The 20,696-nt window shown below is 41.4% G+C and overlaps 1 protein-coding gene across 1 annotated transcript in view; it reads right to left on the bottom strand.

Moving 5' to 3' along the window:
• The window catches only part of gpr153 (G protein-coupled receptor 153), a 48,881-nt gene that overhangs the window by 12,374 nt on the left and 15,811 nt on the right, over positions 1–20,696 (bottom strand). The window contains exons 2-3 of the mRNA XM_030056573.1: positions 14,054–14,687; positions 9,622–10,051 (exon numbers count right to left, since the gene is read on the bottom strand). Coding sequence (XP_029912433.1) covers positions 9,622–10,051; positions 14,054–14,427 — 804 coding nt within the window. The 5' untranslated portion in view covers positions 14,428–14,687. The remainder of the gene's footprint in view (positions 1–9,621; positions 10,052–14,053; positions 14,688–20,696) is intronic.

Below are 20,696 nucleotides of genomic sequence, written 5' to 3'. Positions count from 1 at the left end.
TTAAAGCGAGCAGGATCAATGGCGTTCCTTAATCCCTGATGCTGCTGTGTATCCTACATGACTTGCGTGTGAGAGCTCATTTACATGAGTCCGCGACACTGATAACATTGATTTTTCCGGCCCATCGTCTTGGACATCACTTCCCCGTCCCTCCCTCAACAACAACCACACACTGGCTTACATCATTAAGTGGCTTGATGAAGCTGCTAAGTGTCGCCGTAATGCAGTTTTTTTTTTTTTTTTTTTTTTTTTTTCTGTTGTGATGATGTGATAGAGAAAAAAACTGCCAGACCATCCAAGGATAACGGAAATTGTGCTCTTGAAGGACAGAGCTATTAGGTGATTCACTAAGTCAAGTAGCCTCCTACTATGTGTCATCCTGACCAAAAAAATATGCAGGATTTTATTCGAACCAAACATGACACCAGCTGATTTCCCTGATTAGCACAACTTCAAAACGGCAGGACTTATCTGTGAACTGAGTTGGTGTTGCCTTTGGCTGGAAGAAGAATCTGCATACTCTTGGGTCGCAATGGCAGATGATTGAATACCATGATATTAGAGAGGCCATTTTATACCAGGAAAATGTGATATTGTAACCTACTGCATGTATTATGTAACTTGATGAAACCGATTAATGAAGTTTTAGAACTAGATTCAGGAACAAAGACCATGCTTTCAACACATCCCATTTCTGCACAAAAGTATTTAGGAACACCTCATCCATCCCTCTCCCTTTCCTCTTGGTTTTCGCATTCCTCCCCCCCAAGCTCCTTTTTTTTATCTTCTCTCTCCCTTGTTGAACACAGGAGCCACTGGGAGCTCAATCTAATCAGATTGCCTGAAGAGACTCAGAATATGTAAATCGACTTTCCTGGTGCCTTCCTGTCTTCCACCACCACCTGACCCCGGTCCATTGTCAAACTCCTCCATCTTACCCTTCATCCCTCCATTTCTTCATCCTTTGCTGCTCATTCCTTCATCCCACAACTCTCCTCCACTCATCCCTCAATCTTCATCGCCATCCCACCATCTCTTCATCCCTTATCCCTCCCTCTGGACCCTCCATCCATCCCTCCCACATCATCTAACTTCACCACCGTTCAATAAATTATTTTGAATTCATATCCTATGGCATGGTCTTTTTTTGGTTGGTGAATTTATTTTGATCATAATATATCAAATGTTTATGAGGTTTAGAGTGCTTCTTACTGTGTTTACACTGTAAATGTTCAATGAAGTGATTATATTTTCTGAATAACAGTTACATCAAATGCCCTATAAGAGAGGCATGACAACTTGCAATAAACTCATCATATTGTTCCAAATGAAGTGAGATGAACTACATCTTTTTAAGTGAAGCATGACAAAGTGTGACATGCATCTAATTTATTCAGGAATTGTAAAATGAATTTGCATCTTTTTTTTTTTTTTTTTGTAACTGACATCACTTTGGATCAGGTTTGGACAGCTCCACTATATACTCTGCCGCTAAATTATATTTCATGACTCAGTTCCCAAAAACTATTTTGTAAGCATGGATCTTAATGACGTCTCATAATGGGCTTTCACGCCAACCTTCATTTTGAGACATCATTGTCTTGAAATTATGAAGACAAAAAGTCACTGTATCACATTTTGGAATGAAATTCTTCGCATATAAATTATGAATTATATTGTCTGTGCATGTCTGTAAATAACTATGAGGATCATATTTTTAGTACATTGTGGTACAACCAACAGCAGGGAATCCATTTCATATCTATTATAGGTGCAATATACAAAGTAATTGTATTTCTCGGCATTTTTCTGTGTAACGTCACACAAATGAAAAAAAAGATCGTGCACATGCACTCGTAGGTCTGTTACAGCTTCCCATGCATTTAAATAGCTCATTACATCAGGCCATAAAGAGAGGTAGGAGAACTGGTGTACTTCAGTCACTGCAATGGAAATATGATCTTTCATCTGCACAATACTGTCCGCTCTGTCCGTGCAAACACACTTAAAGACACAATAGGATGGTGTGGCAGACATTTAATAAGCTTGCTGATCACCACTTTCACCTCTGATCTTTTATTAGCCTGTACCGCCCACTAAACATACACTGCATTGGATGTGATGTCACAAGTAGTAAAGGTGTTTTTCAGTATCAGTCCTAACACTAACTGTAGCAAACTAAAGAATAAATACAGGAAACACAGGTTGAAAGCTCTATCAATATGCTCAGGAAACATTTAATTGTTGTATTGGCAAATAAATAAATAAATAAAAACTGTGTACTGTATTTGTTTAAAGGAAAGCAAGTTATTACTCTAAGTGAAGCACTGGCCTAAAAACATGTATGAAGTAAATAGATAAATCACGTGTCTACATTAGAGGTGTTAATTCTGCTGATGTTGATGCATACACCCCAAACTGTCTGTTTGTGTGTATGTGCAAGTCTGTGTGAGTAAGCAAGAGAAAGAAGGAGGACGAAGAAGCGAGGGGTCAGTGTGTGTCAGATTTTCTGCGTGTGCATGTGCTTTGTCTGCAGGTGCTGGTGAATGTGCTGCAGGAGCATGAAACGCGTGGCACGGGCGGATTACATGTGTGACAAATGGACTTGCTATGTGATAAAGCATAATGTTGAAGAGATTGTGTTCTAGGTCGTACACCGCAAAGGGGTGGTGGGAAGGGAGGGGGGGGATCAGGGATTTTGACAAATCGTTCAAGAAATCGTACCCAGACGGCAACATTAATCAGTAGGTCTCTTATTGATTTAGCAGGACTGGGAACACACGACTCCTCCGCGCACATCAAACCCTGAAATTCTCCTTCCACACAATCCGGCCTCCCACTTTGTTTCCCTCTTCCTGTCTTTAACCGCCTGCACCCCTCAATTTTCTTTTCAGCGAGCAAATGAGTGAATTTACCGTTCTCACTGCTCACTTCTGATCTAAAACGGCTCTAGCACAAACTTCTCAATGCGGGTGGTTAACGCTGATAAATGCTCACATAACAAGGCAGGCGCATTATCACAATAAAGTATGCCCTTTCTCATTCATGCTATATTCATTCACCAATTCATGAAGGGCATTTCGCAGAGTCTTGATTCATATGCAGCAAACGGCTCAAATACGGCCATTTAATTTGACTCTCAGTGAGCTGACCCACCTACAGCAACGGCTGTGGCGCCTAAAGACGTGTGAGCTCATCACTGCTCAGTAATTGCCTTCATATCAACACAGAATTAGTGATGAATTTCAATGACTCTCTAATACCTATAAATAGATTCATTATTAATTCATATATGATGTGTTATAATCTCCACAAAATCTCAGTCAGGACCCTGTCTGTCATTGTGTTCAGGTATAGCTAATCTTAGACACATTTTGCCAGGATGTACAATCTTTCAAAAAGACAATAAACCCGAGCATAAAAAAGAAAAAAAAAAAAAAAGCATTGAACTGCCTGGCAGCAGCAAATGGACAGAAATTAATTTGTCAGCTAATAGGAAGGAAGATATTAAATTAGTTTTGTCGGTGAGGGAGAAAAGATTAGAGGCAAAGAATTTCTGGGAGGCCTTTTGTAGGTGAGCTGAGGGTGGACGGAGATTGGCAAATGGCGGTAGATTTGGGGAAACAGCAGATAATCCCACGGGAAATAGCGAGCACTGCCTTGAGGCCAGACTTGAGCTGATTATCAAAGCCAAAACTTCAAAGTTGATGCTCATGTCCTCATGGAAAATTCTCTTCCCAAGACGCTGGTTTGGGGCTTTCAAGGGAGAATATTATGGATTACTGCACTGCCAAACAAGATGGAGGGTTACATGATGTTACTTGTGAACTGGATATTGTTAATGCCTGTGGAGGACAGGTAAGAAGCTTGTCAAAATCTGCTGCACAGCTGCTCTCATCCTCATAATGCAACACTAACATGTGTAAGGTTATGGCGCCCCTAAAAAGACACGACATCATATTATGAATTGCTGAGCATGCAAATTAATCTCACCGTCACCTTTGTGTGTTAAAAAGTACATTCACTCTCACAGGTTTTGTGCTTCCTAATGTTTCTTGAGTGCACTGACATTCAGCGTATTCTGGAACTAAAGCTGGTCAGATTAAAACTGTAATGACTGGACATGTTGACACAAGACACCATGGTTAAGATTAGGGCCGAACAATTTATCGAAATATTATCGAAATCGCAATATGGCCAAGTACAATATCAAAATCGCAGGAGCTGTGACAGAAATGCTTTACAAATGCAGTACTGTGGCTCTACTGAGATCCCCTGGCCTACACATCGTATTCTCCAAATGTAGGAGACCCCTTGGTACAGACCCGAGCAAAAATCACGTCATCATCATCATCATTTTGTCAGTCTTTTCAGTTCAAATTTAAAATATGATGCAAATTTTATCATTCCTACTAAAGTCATGAATCATATCACAGGATTTTTTTTTATCATATCATTCAGCCCTATTGTGTTTTTTGTACAAGCCTATAAATAGTGTGAAGTGTGCGTATTTTTAGGTTGTTAAAATATATACATATATATCTATATATATTGCATATTGCGGTGGCTTCCCTCCTCCTCAATGATTTTCCTAATTTCGTTATTATTGCATCTTTGGGAACCTTGTTTTTTTGTTGTGCTGGATGTGCTATGAACAGCATAATTTGAGAAACCAGTTATTGTTATCGATCTGTCTCTTCAATGGGAGTTTATCCATCTTGTTTTAAGAACTTGTTTCCACACAGTAGGTTTTGGAAATAGATTTACCATTCTTGCAGTGAACCTTGGAGATTTCTATTCACTGTCATTCAGCGAGTCACCCTCCAATGCATCTTCAATATTGTGCTCTTGGCAGAGTCTTTATCCGCTCTTGGCATTCTTTTGTGATGAAATTGTACTTCAACCATAAAATATTACATCAAGAGCAGAAAAGAACACATTTTGAGAGAGGCTTTCAGTGTTGTGGTCAGAGATGCAGATGACTGTGTATTTTGTGGCGCTCACATTGTCACGGGAGCGTGCAGAAGATGAGGCGTATCAAAAGAAAAAGCTTAGGCAGAGATTATGGAGCAGCAGGGCTGGAAAGCTGCAGTGCATCCCGTGGAGTTTGCATGCAAAGGGTTTGTAGCAAAGCCAGTTTTAACACTACCAGGTGAATAAGGCGTGCAAGGACAGACACTGAGGTAAAATGACACCCCCAGATTCTCTCCCGAGTTCAGTATCATCAATCTGTGATGTTCAGTGCGTGTCAGGAGTTATTTTGTTATAAGGCGTTGCAACTTAACTTTTTGTTTTGCCTTTTGATGCCACCAACAAAACAACTCCCAGCAAACACCAACAGAGAAGAACATCAAATAACACTGGGCCTCTGTGGGACTATTTGAGGTTGTGTGGATTTGTATTGTCTGATTCAACATGTTCAGTCCATGTTTGACTGGCTGTTTGACTAAAACATCAGTGTGTCTCGTTCCATAACAACAAAAGTCAGATAGCCAGTCGGAGCACTGTAATGCTGGGGTCGTCTCCACCATTTTCCCCTTCTAGCTCCTATCAGCACTTCTCATCACCTCTAAACGTGTCTCTTGTACATCCCTATAAACTCTCAATGACACAGATCATTTTCAATTAATCAAAATCATAACTCTCTATGTCAGTTTTACACATAAGTTGTAACAAAAACAAAAACAACTAAAAAGAGTCTTTTATAGCTTAGTAAATTTCTGTTTGGGAATATATGAGCAATGTGTTGGTGACAGCTGGCTTTCCCAAAATCCAATGAACATTTGAACAATATTTGCTCCTGAATCACTGGTACACTCGAGGCAAACAATGCCAGAGGCAATATTACTGAACCTTTATGGGTGACACGCGGCACCAAAATGTTCCCCTTATGATTATGACCCAAAGAACATATTACCGAAACTGTTTAGGAACATTTGCTAGTGTGTAGGTTACCCCTGTCAGCATAAAATATTTGTACTCAGAGCACTTTCTGCATGGACTGCTGTTTAGTTTGCCTCAAGTGGAAAACGCCTAATTTGAAAAACTGTTTAATGTAAAAATGACTGTTAACAAATGGTTGCATTTGTAAAACTGAGGCATTGGGATACATACAAACTGATACTGAGGAACTGAGAAACATGTAGAGTTATCCTAATCGGAGGTATAAGAGAGAGAAACACTGAAATAGTAACAACCAATAATCCTGAGAAGTACATTTAGCAGGTGTCAGCTAGCTATCAGCAAGTTATCAGCTTTTCTCATTAGGTTTTCATCACGCTGCAAAAAAGCAGAACCTTGGTTATCTCCCCAAACTGTTTTTAAGATGTCAAGATAGCCAGTTTTGATCCATCACACACAACTAGCTTTGAGCTTCCTAGGGGCTCTCAAGCCTGCATGGCAAAACAAAAAACAGACTCGCTAAAAAATGGATGCGAACCCAAGGGTAGAATTTGCAAACCGAAAACCAGAGATAAAAATGAAGCTTGCTTCAGTGCCCACTGATCACACATTTGAAGGACTAGTTTCTGCAAGAAATAGAGGAAACTCAACATAACCTCTGTTTTTCAAAGCCTGGGGTTCCCTTAAGACAATATAACATCTTGGCAGTTTCACTGTAAGGCAATGAAATGAAGACGATCCTAGGGAAACAGCGAATAGCCTTCTCTGCTTTCATCAGGCCATGTGAAGAAGTTACAGTAAAGAATGAACATGATTTACCATACCATAATGAAATCTGACAGCGCCCAGCTATCACTCAGCTGCAGCTAATCAAATTATTCAACATTTGAAAATCAGCCTCTATCAGCTGTGATAGAGGAGCTATCAGCTGTGATTTGACTCAAGACTGTGCCTGGACCATATCAGACATTTTCGAGTTCTATTTTCCATAATAGGAAGAAAAAGAGTGCAAGTAGAGAGCAAAACTGTTCAGAAAACCCTGCCGACAAATTTCAACAAGTAAGAATGACAAAGTATCACAAATAGGAAATAGGAGGACACAGTAGAGTGCAAACCTCCGCCAAGCTCACAGCTGGACGTTATGGCCCTGTTTGTCCTAAGTCTTGCCCCCTTTTGGCATTCTGTCAAAGGACACAGCCCCTTTGGCCATTCAGAGGGAAAGTTGGTCAGTAACAACTTGACCTAAGACCAACCTCTCCACTGGGTTTTGTGATGTTACTTGGATGTGCTTCAGAACAATGGGCCTGTTTGAGCTAAGCCCCGCCCACTGCTTTGCTACCGATTTTCCTGATTGACCTGAAAAGGAAATCACTATTATGTTGGCCCATGGCCCATGACCAACCTTACATGTGTGCAACATTAAAGCCCTGGTTGTGCTTATCCTGCCCCCTGTTGGTAAGGCTGCTGCAATAGAACACATGGCACCTTTTGGCCATCAGCAATCGTGTAGTGCCACCTTGTCCAGAACCAAGCACCCCGCCAGGTATCCTGACATTACATGGATGTGTTTGGAAACTGTGGCCCTGTTTATGCTCTTAGTCTTGCCACTTCTCAGCACTTTTGTTGTCACAGAACATGCCTCTTTTGGCCAGTGAGTGTGCAAATTTGGTCAATTTACCCTGGCCAATGAAAATCCTCCACACTGGGTTTCATGATGTTAAGAAATGTGTTTTTAAACTAAGGCCCTGTTTGTGTTAAGCCCCGCCCACTGCCACATCCCTTGAGGCTGATTGGCCTGAAACCACTTCGTCAGTGAACCACAACCAATCTTCCCATGAGGTTTCATGTAAAAGAGACAAGGGACAGGTGCAGTCACACAAGCCCCTGCCAAAGGTTTCACCTCCTTAGTGCAGGTAACTGCATTGCTACCTTTTACTTTACCGAGGTGTTTTTCAAATCCTTTATTGGAAAAGTTCTAACTTGGCTTGCCAGCCTGCACTCCAGCGCTTCTGGAGTTTGTAATCATTCAATGTTTTGCTCAGAAACACTGGCCAATTTGTGTCTCTCGTCAACAGGATTCATTTTGATTCAGGAGGATACAGAAATATCAGAGAGAGAAGAAACAAGAAGAAACACCCAACCATGCAGAGAATTCATTTGCATGTTTAGCTATCTTCTTTCCTTAGTTTAACATGCCCTACAGTTTAACAGCGAGCAAAGACAAGTCTCTTCACACTGAAACGCAGTGCATGTGTTAAAATAAACAGTTTTACCTACTCCAAAGATAGAAGGAGCCAAAGCTCAGGTATAAAAAACCTCAACCTGCCTTTTAAATACTTCAAAATAATGACTGATTATTAATCATTATGTGCTCCACTGGGCAGCAGACGGCAAGGACAGAATCTGGTTGTTCCCTCGCCTTCCCACACACACACACACACACACACACACACACATACACACATACAAATATCCACAAGCACAGACATGCACACTCAGCCTGACCTACATACAGCCCCAGGAGGAAAGAAACATTAAAGTTCATATAAATAATAAAGTAGCATTATATGGTTATAGGCGCTTCTGTGGATAAACGGTTCCCCTCCTCTTTGCTTTTCACGTCCCGTCAACATTTTTGCACAGACCAACACTGTCCGAGCTCTGTCCAGTGCTGACTCAAGCAGCCCCTCCCCTTTCTGTCACTGGAGTCTAAGAAAACAGAGCGAGCCACACTGAGGTCACCAATATGTCTACCACTACTCTGACTTCAGTGTGTGTGTGTGCGTACGTGGGTGTGCGTGTGTGTGTATTTTTACAATGCACTATACACATTATACACATAGTTAAGCACACACACCAGTCTGTGGTAGAACTGCCAGTCCTGAGTGAGCTACAGAAACAAAGGCTAGAACAAAACCGTGGTGCAGGAGAGAAAACTCAGGCTTATCATTACTGACTAAAATCACAATTATAGGAAAAGCTGCATAATTTCATATTGGCAAGAGATTCATAAAGTGTTAGAGGACATATTTAGAATTACAGTTCCCTTAAAATTACTTTGTTTTATTACTTTAGGCAATATAACAGAGATTATGAGAAACTAGAGATAGGAAACTAATGGCTATTCGTTTAGCAGCAAGCATGACAGATGGCAGATGGCTAAAACAAAATTCACCTGTGATGTGACTAAGGAGTGGACAGACATACTTCACCAGCTTTTTATCATGGAAAATTTTATATATATCCTCATAAACATAAACATTTTGAATAGATGGATTGAGTATATTACATCCAAACTATAAATATTTTTCTGTATGAAAAATGTACTCTGCATTCCTGCTGTTGTTCTTCGGATCTGCACCTGATGTTTGATGTGATGCCCTTTAGGTCAAGAGGCCAACAGACAAATTTGTAGCTCTTTGTAAGTGACACCATAACTGGGGTGCCCTCGAAGTTCATCCGTTGGGGCACATGCAATCGATCCCAAATTACAAAGACTGGTGAGAAATTATCTCAGAAACAACAATTTGATACAGATGTTTGTTGTTTCAGTGATCTACACCGAGGTTATTATAGGTAACTAAAACTTTACCAGCTTTACTTCACCACCATAGACAACTCCAGTGGAGCTACAGCAAAAGTTCAGCCACTGTAACTCAACCTTATTGCCCTTGGACATTTTTGAACAGCTTGGCCAAAGTGTCGGAGCTGTGAACTCACCAGGATGGGGAAGCCAGTCAGGAAGTCGTAGATGAAGACGATGCCGCTGATCAGGTAGGTGATCTGCAGCGACGTCTTGAGAGGCTCTGATCCGTCAATGGACGATCTGCGCTTGCCCTGCGCGTCCTCCACCACTATGGTGGGCACGTTGAACTTGTTCTTGTCAGCATTGTGGCCCGCCTGAATGGAGAAGGTCTGGAAGAGGGCGATGCCGATGCAGATGACACCCATGGCCACGCTGCCGCCGATCAGCAGCAGAAAGCACACGCCGAAGCCCAAGCCGATCTCTGTCACTATGAAGCGGCAGTCGGAGGTGTAGAAACGGTCAATGGTGTCGTGCCAGCCCACAGCTGGCAGCGTGGACAGGATGAAGGAGACCATCCAGATGCCCATCACTGTGTGCACCGCCTGTTTCTTGGTGTTACTCAACCTGGAAGCAGAAGCAGAGATGTTTAGTTTGTTCAGTCCAGCTGCTGTCAGATGTTTTTTTAAGGCGGCTAGCTGTCTTTAGTTTAGGACACACCACCACCAAACTACAGGCAATCTTTGGCCACAAGCTTCATGGTACTAAGCAGGTGCTCATCTCACTTCGTATACCTTTCACAGATGGTTCGGTATGTGGTGGAAATAATGGATAATAATAAATAATAATGGACAGTATCTTGAAAAGAGCTAACAGAGCCTAGCGAGGACTGACGGCCGCCTGTCGGCTTGGCGTGTTAGGAGCTTTACTCACAGTGACGTAAAGAACCTCACAAAAAATAATTCATGTTGGATACTATGATGGGAGGGTAGCTTTTGTGTAAAGAAAAACGAGTTAAACATCTTAAAGTGTGGTTTTATTGTGTGGAGGAAACCGATGGCGACGCTGAGACAGTGAGCACATAAGGGCACCCTGAAGGGCACAGGACACCGCACCTCACCTATAAGAAATAATAGGGATTTAGTAACCTTAGTACTCTGAAAATGGCAGGGGTGTAACGTGGAAATATAAGATAAAAACAAGTCAAAGACCATGATGAAATCAAAAGATTTTTTTTTTTTATTTTTGGGGTACCATCCCAAAGGGTCATCTCTCAAATAAACAGGAGCTGAATGGAGAGAAATCAATGGCTTGCTGATGGCAAAAGATTGCTTTTTCCCTCGGTCTATTTGTCATCTAGGTCTATTTCAGCGCAAAGGGATTTCTATTTCCTCTCACCTCCAAGTAATTGTTACAGTCGAGCAATTTGCTGAATGTGTTTGTGTCCTCTGGCGGTGTGGCACTTTCAAGGTTTGCAGCAGCACACGTACGTCTAAAAATATGGCAGCCGGTGACTGGTGTTCTCATTTTCAAAATGTTGACTAAAGACTGGGGTAGCTGACTATCTTTGCACCTAGTAGTGTAACAAAAAAAAAAAGGATAGCTATTCTTCTCATCTTGTAGAATGCCATAGAGAAATTCAGACAAGAAGGAACTTTTGAGTAGCCCCTCCAGTCCAATTGGCATCTTTAATTTGGCGTATGGCACCAAGGGACATATGGACAGAATGCTAGAGTTCACTTAAATGGACTCGTCCTACTTCTTCTGTGTTGTAATGACATAAAGTAAGTTTGCTGTTTAGTGCCGTTTGTCTGGGAGCAGTTTTGGCAGGAAACCTTCACCATCTCCCTCATGAGAAGCAGAGCACATGGTATTAGTTATTTATCCTGCTCTGCCTCTCATTTACAACCACTATGAGAGAACTGTAGATACAGAGGTAATGGTTGCCCCCACAGAAAAATCCCAAACATATTTCAATAAATATTTGTAACTAATAACTCATTAGGTTACACAGGCTGCCACAATGAAACAGGGGGAGCAGCAGTGGCCTCTATGTTTGCATTACAGCTTTGTGCAAAGAGAAGTAGGTCTTGTTGTCGCTGTGAGTAATAACGCTAGCCTTTCCTGAATGTGCCTGAGGTACATATGATGGAGAGTTTACGTCACCAAGCTGCTTGAATCTATTACCAGAGAGAGAGCGTTGCGAGGGGAAAAGCTCCTAAGAGATAGTGAGCGCAGACTGATGAGAACAGATGCTGAAGTACAAGGCTGGAATTCATAATTCAGGCCTTCAGTGCACGTTAGTGTCACAGATGAGGCAGCCATGCTAGCTCAGCAGGGCAAATGTGGAGCGATTCAAATGAAAGATGAATAGCATTTACATGGCACATCACCTGAGCTATCACTCTACTGTTCTTTTGTTAAAGGCGACCTGGAAATGAAAGGAAGGGCTGCTGAGAACAAGAGTCAACACTTCCAGGCAGGAGATGAAAGAAAATAGAGTCAGAGTACGAGCACAGACAAGAAAGATAAAAGCATTTGTGTAAAACCTCATATCAGTGTTTGGGCATCAGCCAATAGTGACAGCTGCACAACCAATATAGATAGCAAGATTGAATATAGATGAGCAAGAAAGTTTGCATATCTTATTTGAACGTCTGCTTATCTGTGCGAAGCTGGGAAATTGGTGTACTTGACTCTAGGCCCTACGCTACAGGAAGTAAAATGACTCTGTTAGGCCTTGGGCGAGGAAGAGAAGGGAGGGGGAGACAGAAAACTGATCAGAGGAGAAACTTTGCTGTTTCTTCTCGAATGAATTTTCAAGCTTTTTTTTTTTTTTAATAATGAAATTATGATTCAATTCCAAAATGTCATCCACTATTTACCACAGAGTTGAAATGTACCGCAAAATCATTCCTGTGCCATTTGAACAACTGACAAACTTGCTTGCATGGTTTCTGCGAAAATGAATTGCACATTCATATGTGCCCCGGCTGCTATTTGCCGTGGTATTTGCTCTAGAAATGCATTCATCTGCAAATGATTGTTCTACGCTTGATGACCAGAAAATGGAGCGGAGATATGCATAGCCATAAATAACAGTTAAGGGTGCACCGATTCCAAAACCTTTGTAGTTTGCTTCAATGGGAGATGTTAAGCCCCTTTTTTAATCTCATCTGCACAAATTGGTAACCTCCATATATTATTTCTGGCTTCTGTGCATATGATTACTTTTTCTACATGGCGCAACTACCATTATCACTGATTCCAGAACTGACAGATACCAGGCTAAAATCAAAAGCATCAATGTTAAAGAATTTCCCCAGTCCTTAAAGCCGTTACTGAGAACCACATGTAAGTAAAAATTAAAGCGATCCCATTTTGCACGAACAATGTTAGAGGATAATAACACTTACTACTTCTGCTGTTACTACAGCAAATATTTCTGCTACTACTAGCAACAATAATAATTTAATAACTTGCTTAAATTTTGTGGTATCAACCATTTTGCACCAGCTGATTTCACTGTTTCTAAACGGTGGGTATCTCATTTTAAAAAATAATGGATCACATCAGTTCTGAGTAGTGGCTGTTAACACAACAGTAATATTCTGTCATTGGTATAAGTGATGAAAAAGTGGAATTGGAGCATCCCTCAGAAATACCAGCAATTACCTAATTACAAAACATGCAGTCATGTTGCTTATAATATCAGATTCGGTGTGAATAGCAGACTTCTGCGGAAGCTATCTAAACTGACATGGTGTGGCCCTAGCAGGGTGCTGACAGTGAGAGATGAGTTATTCAGTGTTACTTTGTTAATTTCACTTGTTGCTCAGAGCCACATGGCGCTGGGTGCTCGAGCTGGCACATGCACACAGTCTAGAGGACTGTGGATGGTGTTAACCTGAATAACTGCGACCAGCAGACTGTCGGCAGGGGAGAGAAACCTCACCTGACGCACAGAATCCCTCAGTAAATTTAAATAAACAGGCTGACAAGTTACTCTGCTGTGAACGCTGACCCAGTCCCACTAGAGAAATCTCCTAAGAATACACTGACAGGCCCATATTGCTCACCCTAAATGTTGCTGTCTTTCCAGGCATTGAAAAGCCTTGCAAAAGCTTATACATTTTTAAACATACACAGGTAAAGTATTTTCCAACTTCTAGCCTCCAAATGTTAGACACATTCTTCATTGACTGTAGGGATGGACCAATGCATCATCAGGTATCACTAATATCACCTTTTCATATTGTTACCGGGATAATATTATTTTTACTGGTGATATATGACTGATTGTAAAATTGGTATTTGTGTTTATTTTTTCTAGGAGGGTGTCACTTGGTGCAACTATCCGATTAAAAAAACACTTAATTGGGTGTAAAAAAAAAAAAAAGGTTAAGTACACCCTTATTTAAAAGTGTTTCATTTTCAGAACATCTGAAGTTTGGGACAAATACACATTTTTTCAGCAAATATCACTGACAAAATACACTGTAAAAAAAACCTGTGTTATTAGTAACAAGTGTTAAAATGTGTGTCATCCATACAGCTTGTGTTCTAAAACTGACATGTCCTCCTTTGTGACCACACACAAGACACAAGACGTAACATTTGACACATCACCTGTAGTTTACTGGCCAGCGCACCATCCACATGCGGTGGTAGGAGAGCGAGGTGACGGAGAAGCAGGTGACCAGCGTGAGCGTGTAGAATGTGGAGACGAACACCTTGCACAGGCCCTCGTTCCACTCGTAGTTCGAGTGCTGCCGACGCAGCGTTATGACACAGTACATGGTGATGGGGATGGCCATGTTGAGGATGTGCGTGCCGGCCAGCGTGCAGATGAGGAACTCCAGGGGCTTCCACTTCTTCTGCTTGGCGCTGACACTGAGGATGCCCCAAGTGTTGGCCAGGATGGACACGCCCGAGCAAACCAGCCAAGCCAGCGTGTTGGCATTGATGACGTCATCCTTCATGGTGGTTACCTCATCCACCATGTTGGAGCAGGGCAGGGCGGAGCCTGGGGGGCCGGATGGAGCTGTTGGCAAGAGCAGGTACACGCGAGGAGAAGGAGGAGGTGGCGGTGGTGGTGGTGGGCAGGAGGGGGTCCAGGGCTTCAGACAAGGCAGGCATCCTATCTGGGTGGGCGCACACTCTCCATGGGTTGGACACAGCAAGCAAAGGGCATGGTAGTGGTGCAACACGGGGGGACGCTGGAGGGGGCGAATGGCAAAGCCCGGCCACGGCAGTTACAAGCCTGGAGCCGGAAGAGGAGAGAGACAAAAAAAGAAAAGGAGGTGGGGGATGGAAAAGAGAGGATGGAACGAAAATTATATTAGTTGGCCCAATTCAGCATAATCCTTCATCATACATAATCCCTCATCCCAGCGAACTAATAGGGTTTTGTTAATCACAACGCTAACTGTTACAGCTAATATTGAAAACCATCCATCTTATGTGGTTAAGAGAGAACAGTAATGAGACAGTAGGCCTACTTTCAAAGCGCTGCTCACCCTGGCACAACGCTTAGGGGCTACAGAATTTCATAACTGCTATTTTAGAGGATCTCTTTAAAAATTTTCATTCTGTAGCTCACAGGAGTGAATCCAAACGCGTAATGGTACAAGTTGTGCAGGCGGTGATGCATTTTTAATGTAGAAATGATGGGAATAGTATGCATGTGATGCAAGTAAGAAATCATCCCATTTAAAGCCAGGGTGCAACAAAACCAGGTTACATCAAAGTGCTATTTCACAGCTGTCACTGTTGACCACTTGGATTACAAAATCTCATTTGAGGGCATTTGAGGGGAAAAACACACAAAGATTTCCACAATTCTGGTCAGTTTTTCTGGGCCATTTTATGCATATCACGGCTCCGGCCAAAGAGGATTGTCACAAGAGAATGACTTTTGTTCGCCCACTGTAGAGTGAAAAATGCTTGGCACAGCTGGAGCATGTTGTCACATCTATTTCCTGTCTTTTGGCTTGTCCAAACACTGATGCGCTGTGGGCCAGACCCCCGAGAGGGGACACTGGAAATGACAAGAGCCACGTCATCACCATGCTTCTCTCACATCCACTGCTCTCATCCCCCTCGCTCGCTCTTCCCTCCCATGGCACCCGGTAACATCTGTCAGTCAACCAGATTCTACTACAGGACGGTCCTGCTAGTGCAAGAGGCTACGGAGCAGCAGACCCATGTGACCTCCATCCACTGACTCACACTGCTAAAACAATGTCATACTGTGTGTGACGCATACATAACGACATATTCTGCTGGTTCCTCTTCAATAAGCTGCAAAAATGACTTCAAAACAGAGGGTTTACACCAAGAGCAAAGCCAACTTGGGTGCACACCAAATAACTGTGCTAAGACATTTGAGAAGGCACCTCTCACTTCACCTTTTCTTTCCGAGCAAACTGTGGCATGGTTCATCAAGAGTGAGATAATCAATCAACATGATTGTACCGACTTCAGGAAAACAACCCCAAAATGCAGTTTCACGGGTATGAGGAGACAGATGATGAGATTTGATAGTCCTTCATGCTTGGAAAGCCTAGCATAACAACTTGTGCCGAGGGCAGGCGGTCATCTGGATTTATGCTCATATTAAGCTTTACATTCTTAACTGGCATGAAGACCAGAGGAGGTAAACAACTGCAGTTTTTCTTTGGTCTGAGCGATGGTTCAGAAAGCATAGCGAAACGTGTTAAACAAGGGTAGGATATAAAAAGAATGATTCATTGTTTTGATCTGAGAATCCCCGGGTGGTTTGGCTAATTTTTGCATCGGTACAGCTCTTGGCCCTCATTCAGAGAATATTTACCTCAACAATAAAATCTGCCTATACTGCCTATACTGTGCGTGTTACAACACCTGTGACATAACAAGGCAATTATCCTGACATCCAACTAGCCAAGGTGCAAAAAAAACATCATTAAATTTGTAATTTGTGGTCGAGCTCCTTCGTTCAACCACAACAAAATGCGATAAAAAAAGCTAATAAAGAAATAAGAACATCATAAAGAAATATGAATGCTGAATTAGCAACACCAATACATTATTAATGTAAGAACAACCAAAAATTCAATACTAGTTCTGTACTGCACTGCAAAAGACCTCCATTCAATATTTGGTTTATAGTTTGTAATTCTGCAAGCTGCTATTTTGTTGTCATGCCATCTTCAGAGGGTGTACATAAGCAGCTGGCAGGTAGGCTGGGAGAGTTAGGAGAAGAAGAAGGAGGTAGAGGAGGAGAAGGCGGATAGGAAGAGGAGGAGGAGGAGGAGGAGGAGGAGGAGGAGGAGGAGGAGGAGGGGTGGATAATGTTGCAGTCTGGCCATAACAGTAGACTGAATATTTAACTGAATCAGACAGCAGCATGGTAACAACATCAAACAGTCCATCAAGTCTTGAAATAAGTTCACATGGATTTGCATAAACAGATGACAAAAACAGACATGCAACCTAAAAAATTCATATTACTGCAATACCATAGCAAACAAACAAAAAAATAAAAAACCATCAAGAAAAATGTCAAACAGGAACCAGTGCTTTATTTTAAGAATTTGTGTTACTGGTTTTGCACTACAACACATCAAAATTATGTTTTGATGCATGCAAATATTGCATCAAAACAGCAGATTTGTTTTGGTCAAAAGTTGCTCCAGACCTGTTGAGGTCTGGCAGAGTAAAGCACTGGTGACTTTGTGAAACTGCTTGACGGGGGTGTGTACTTGTACTTTTTTTTTGTTGTTGTTGTTGTTGTTTTGTTTTGTTTTGGGTTTTTTTTTCATGTTTGCCATGGTGTTTTGTTGTAGTATAAAATTTTTAGATATGAAACTTGTAGTATTGTAGTATTGGTGTTTAAGTCAAAACTCTGGCATTATGTCAGCACTGTGATATATACAGGTAAGTTTACTGTGCTTACTTTGTGGGTACTTAAAAGAGGATTTAATGCAGAGTCAATGAAGCCACATTTTAAACACTTCAGTCCTCCATCTTCAGTTATAAATATCACAGATCAAATAGCTCTGCAGTGGAAAGTATTTTTGTGGGTGTCTCCACCTTCCAGCAGGTCCAGTAAATTGCCATGTCTGGCCTTGGCTCAGTGGCTCTCTTGCAGCTTTTATTATATTTTGATAAGACATAATTTCACCCTCTCACACCTCTGTCTCTTGCCCTCAGATTACATCTGGAACCACAGTACACTGCCCCAACAGATAAGATGCCAATATCATCTATCATTCATGCACACAAGGACTACACTTTCCTCTGCGGGTGAGTCCGTCTCCAGTATTAAACACAGTATTAAACTCTTGGATGAAACAGAGGATGGAAGTGACTTACACAAACATTTTCAACTCTGTTACAGTCATTCCTCTGAGCTCACTTCACAGTACAATAGACCAACCTCACATGGGCAGCATAGTTCAACGTTATGAGCAGTGTTACAGCACCAGCTGGCATTATTCTAGCTACCAAGGGCCTCGGCTTCCTCTTGGGGTGAGTTTTGCTCCAGTCCTGCACCCATGAGTCCTGCGCCTGCCAGCATGTGTGATGGTGGCACAAATAATTAAACTCAAAAGCATGCTCTAAATTGCATGACAGATAATTTTAAAAGGATGTGGTAATAGAGATCTTCGGGGTATAACAAAGCAGGCCAATGCCAATTCAATGACGTTTTGACATGAGCGAGATTAAAAATTCTCTATGAACGCCTTTGATCAAAATGCATGCAAAAGGGTTTGATCATTTCTATTTCAGCTGTTGATCTTACTGGTCAGTGCTGCATCATCCTCAGCAGTATTGATCAGGACCTTTTTAATGCAGTAGGCATCATTGATCATTGCCATAAGTGTCCCTAACATGGCACTACTGAGCTCTTGCAAAATTGGAATTGATTGTAATTCTGCTTCAATATGCAGAATTATTCAATATGTGTGAATTTCCTTCGGGATGAATAAAGTATATATCTATCTATCTATCTATCTATCTATCTATCTATCTATCTATCTAGTTCTATGTCTTTTGTCTGCAAGTTTTAGGTTTGACACTGATGCGGCTTTCATTTATCCATCTTAGTGGAGGTGCAGCATGTAGTTCAACAAAGGCTAGATAAATAAATGAATTAAACAGGGATTCTCAAAATATGTCATATCCAAAACATTTTCAGGTTAGTAAAAACTAATCACTATTGTTTCAAATCCACAGCTGAATTTCCTCATGATACCTTTTGGACTGTGCAGTTCCTTAAGCTTTCCATGGGGAATAAATAATTATCTGTGGGCCACCTATCAAAAATCTGCAGTTAAACAAATGTTTGTCTGCAATACTCCACAGCCTTCAATGCACTAAATCATATTTGTTTGATCTGTAAACACAGCCATACGGAAGAAAAAAATAGACAAAAGACCCTAAAATAATATTTTGATATTATGATAAGCGATAAAACTGCCTGTGCTGTAAGGGTATTTCTAAATTTGATCAGGCGGCTCCAAACACTGGAAAAAGCAAGGCGGTCGACTCAGGGGATACTTCCGTTAGCATTTCCAGCCCAGTTCTTATTCCCAGGTTGTCAAGCGCTGATGCTCTGCCACGCCCTTAAGCATCTGCTACCAATGCAAAGTGCACCCATTTGAAGCCAAAGGCACCGTTTGCCATCAGTGTGAGATGCAGGGGGTGTTTGACGTGACACAAAGAGCAGGAAAGACAGAGTGGATGGAAACCACAAGACCTTCACCAAAGTTCGATTTCAAGACAAGGGAGTGAGACGCCTTGCTTCACGCCTGTCTTGCTTCATGCCTGTCTTGCTTCACGTGCTTTGCATGTGATGTGACATCATTCTGGTGCCTAACCTTTCCCTAACCTTAACCAAGTGGTTTGGCTGTTTAAACCTAACCATGTGGCACTGACACGTGATAAAAGCGAGAAAACCCAGTGCATCTCATATATGAGATGTGAAGGGACAAAACAAAGTGTTGGTATTGATGACCTGACAATGAGAAGGCATTGGAAATAAATAAATAAATAAATAAATAAGGACCACTCTGCCTGCTTCGACCCCAAAGCTTAATTGAGTTGGACACATTTTTTCTTCTACCAATAAAACTCTATGAGGCTTATTTGTCTGAGCAACACATTTGAAGTAATGTCTTATGTAAGCAATGTTGCAGCATGTTTAATTCAGACTGTCACTATTTTTAAACTATTTTTAACGTCTTCTGTGCACAATTTGATGATGTAGGCCTGCTTTTTTTTTGTTGATGTAGGCATGTTTTTGCTCCCTCGTTTGATGGATATAACATCCATAATGGAAGTGGCACATGAAAAAAGTAGATCTCCAGCTTATGGCAACATATTCATAAAATATGTATACGTTATGCTATGTCCACTTAAACGGTGTCCAGATATGCGACTTAGATAGCAATCCTTGTCAGTCCAGTGAACTTCCTGTGCTTTTTCATGTGCATTTTCGACTAAAAAATACGGTAAAAATTTGGATTTATGTTTTGATGAAAGACAAATATTAATTCCATTCCTCATTGAAAACATTTTATTTCCGGTTATATAATAAAGGTTTGATGCCATCCTGTGGCTTTAACAGAACATGCGTAGCAATGGAGTTTATATTTTGATGCATTTTCACGGCCCACAGTGAAAATCCATTTCAACCCTGTCAGAATTACATTACACAATTACAGAGTTACATTGCAAGAACTACCCATGGCTATCTTCCTGTATTTAAATATAGAAGTACTGACCGTCACAAACCGCTTCTAAAATGAGGCCAGCAAAGTCAGGGTAATTAATTTCCATCAGCGCTCTGGAGTGGTCAACTCTAAAAACTGGGGCAAAGTGCAGACTCAGAACAAATGATTAAACACACTAATGGCCTGACCATCAATTCTGATCACTCTGATATCTGATAACAATAAGAATTGTCTGAGAAACAGCCAAAAACAGCCCATTACTGCCTGCTGATTCAATATCAATACAATCCAAGTCATTTGTCAATGTGTCTGAATGCTGACAAAGTATATTATATCCTTATTTCCTTATTTTATGCCTGCATGCATGGTATTAACTATGGTTTAGCACTAAATTTGAATTCTGATCTCTGGTGCTTCCATTACATCTGCGGGTGAACTGAAAATAGGAATCAAATATTGAAAATCCACTGAAGAAATTGTTCCTCTGACCTATTTTGTGAGTCATTTTGAGAGCAAAATGCCACATGCATCACATAATACCCTCTAAAGCC

Source organism: Myripristis murdjan, chromosome 7 (genome assembly GCF_902150065.1).
Source record: "Myripristis murdjan chromosome 7, fMyrMur1.1, whole genome shotgun sequence".
In the NCBI taxonomy this organism is placed as follows: domain Eukaryota; kingdom Metazoa; phylum Chordata; class Actinopteri; order Holocentriformes; family Holocentridae; genus Myripristis; species Myripristis murdjan.
This window is presented reverse-complemented; position numbering and strand designations above follow the sequence as displayed.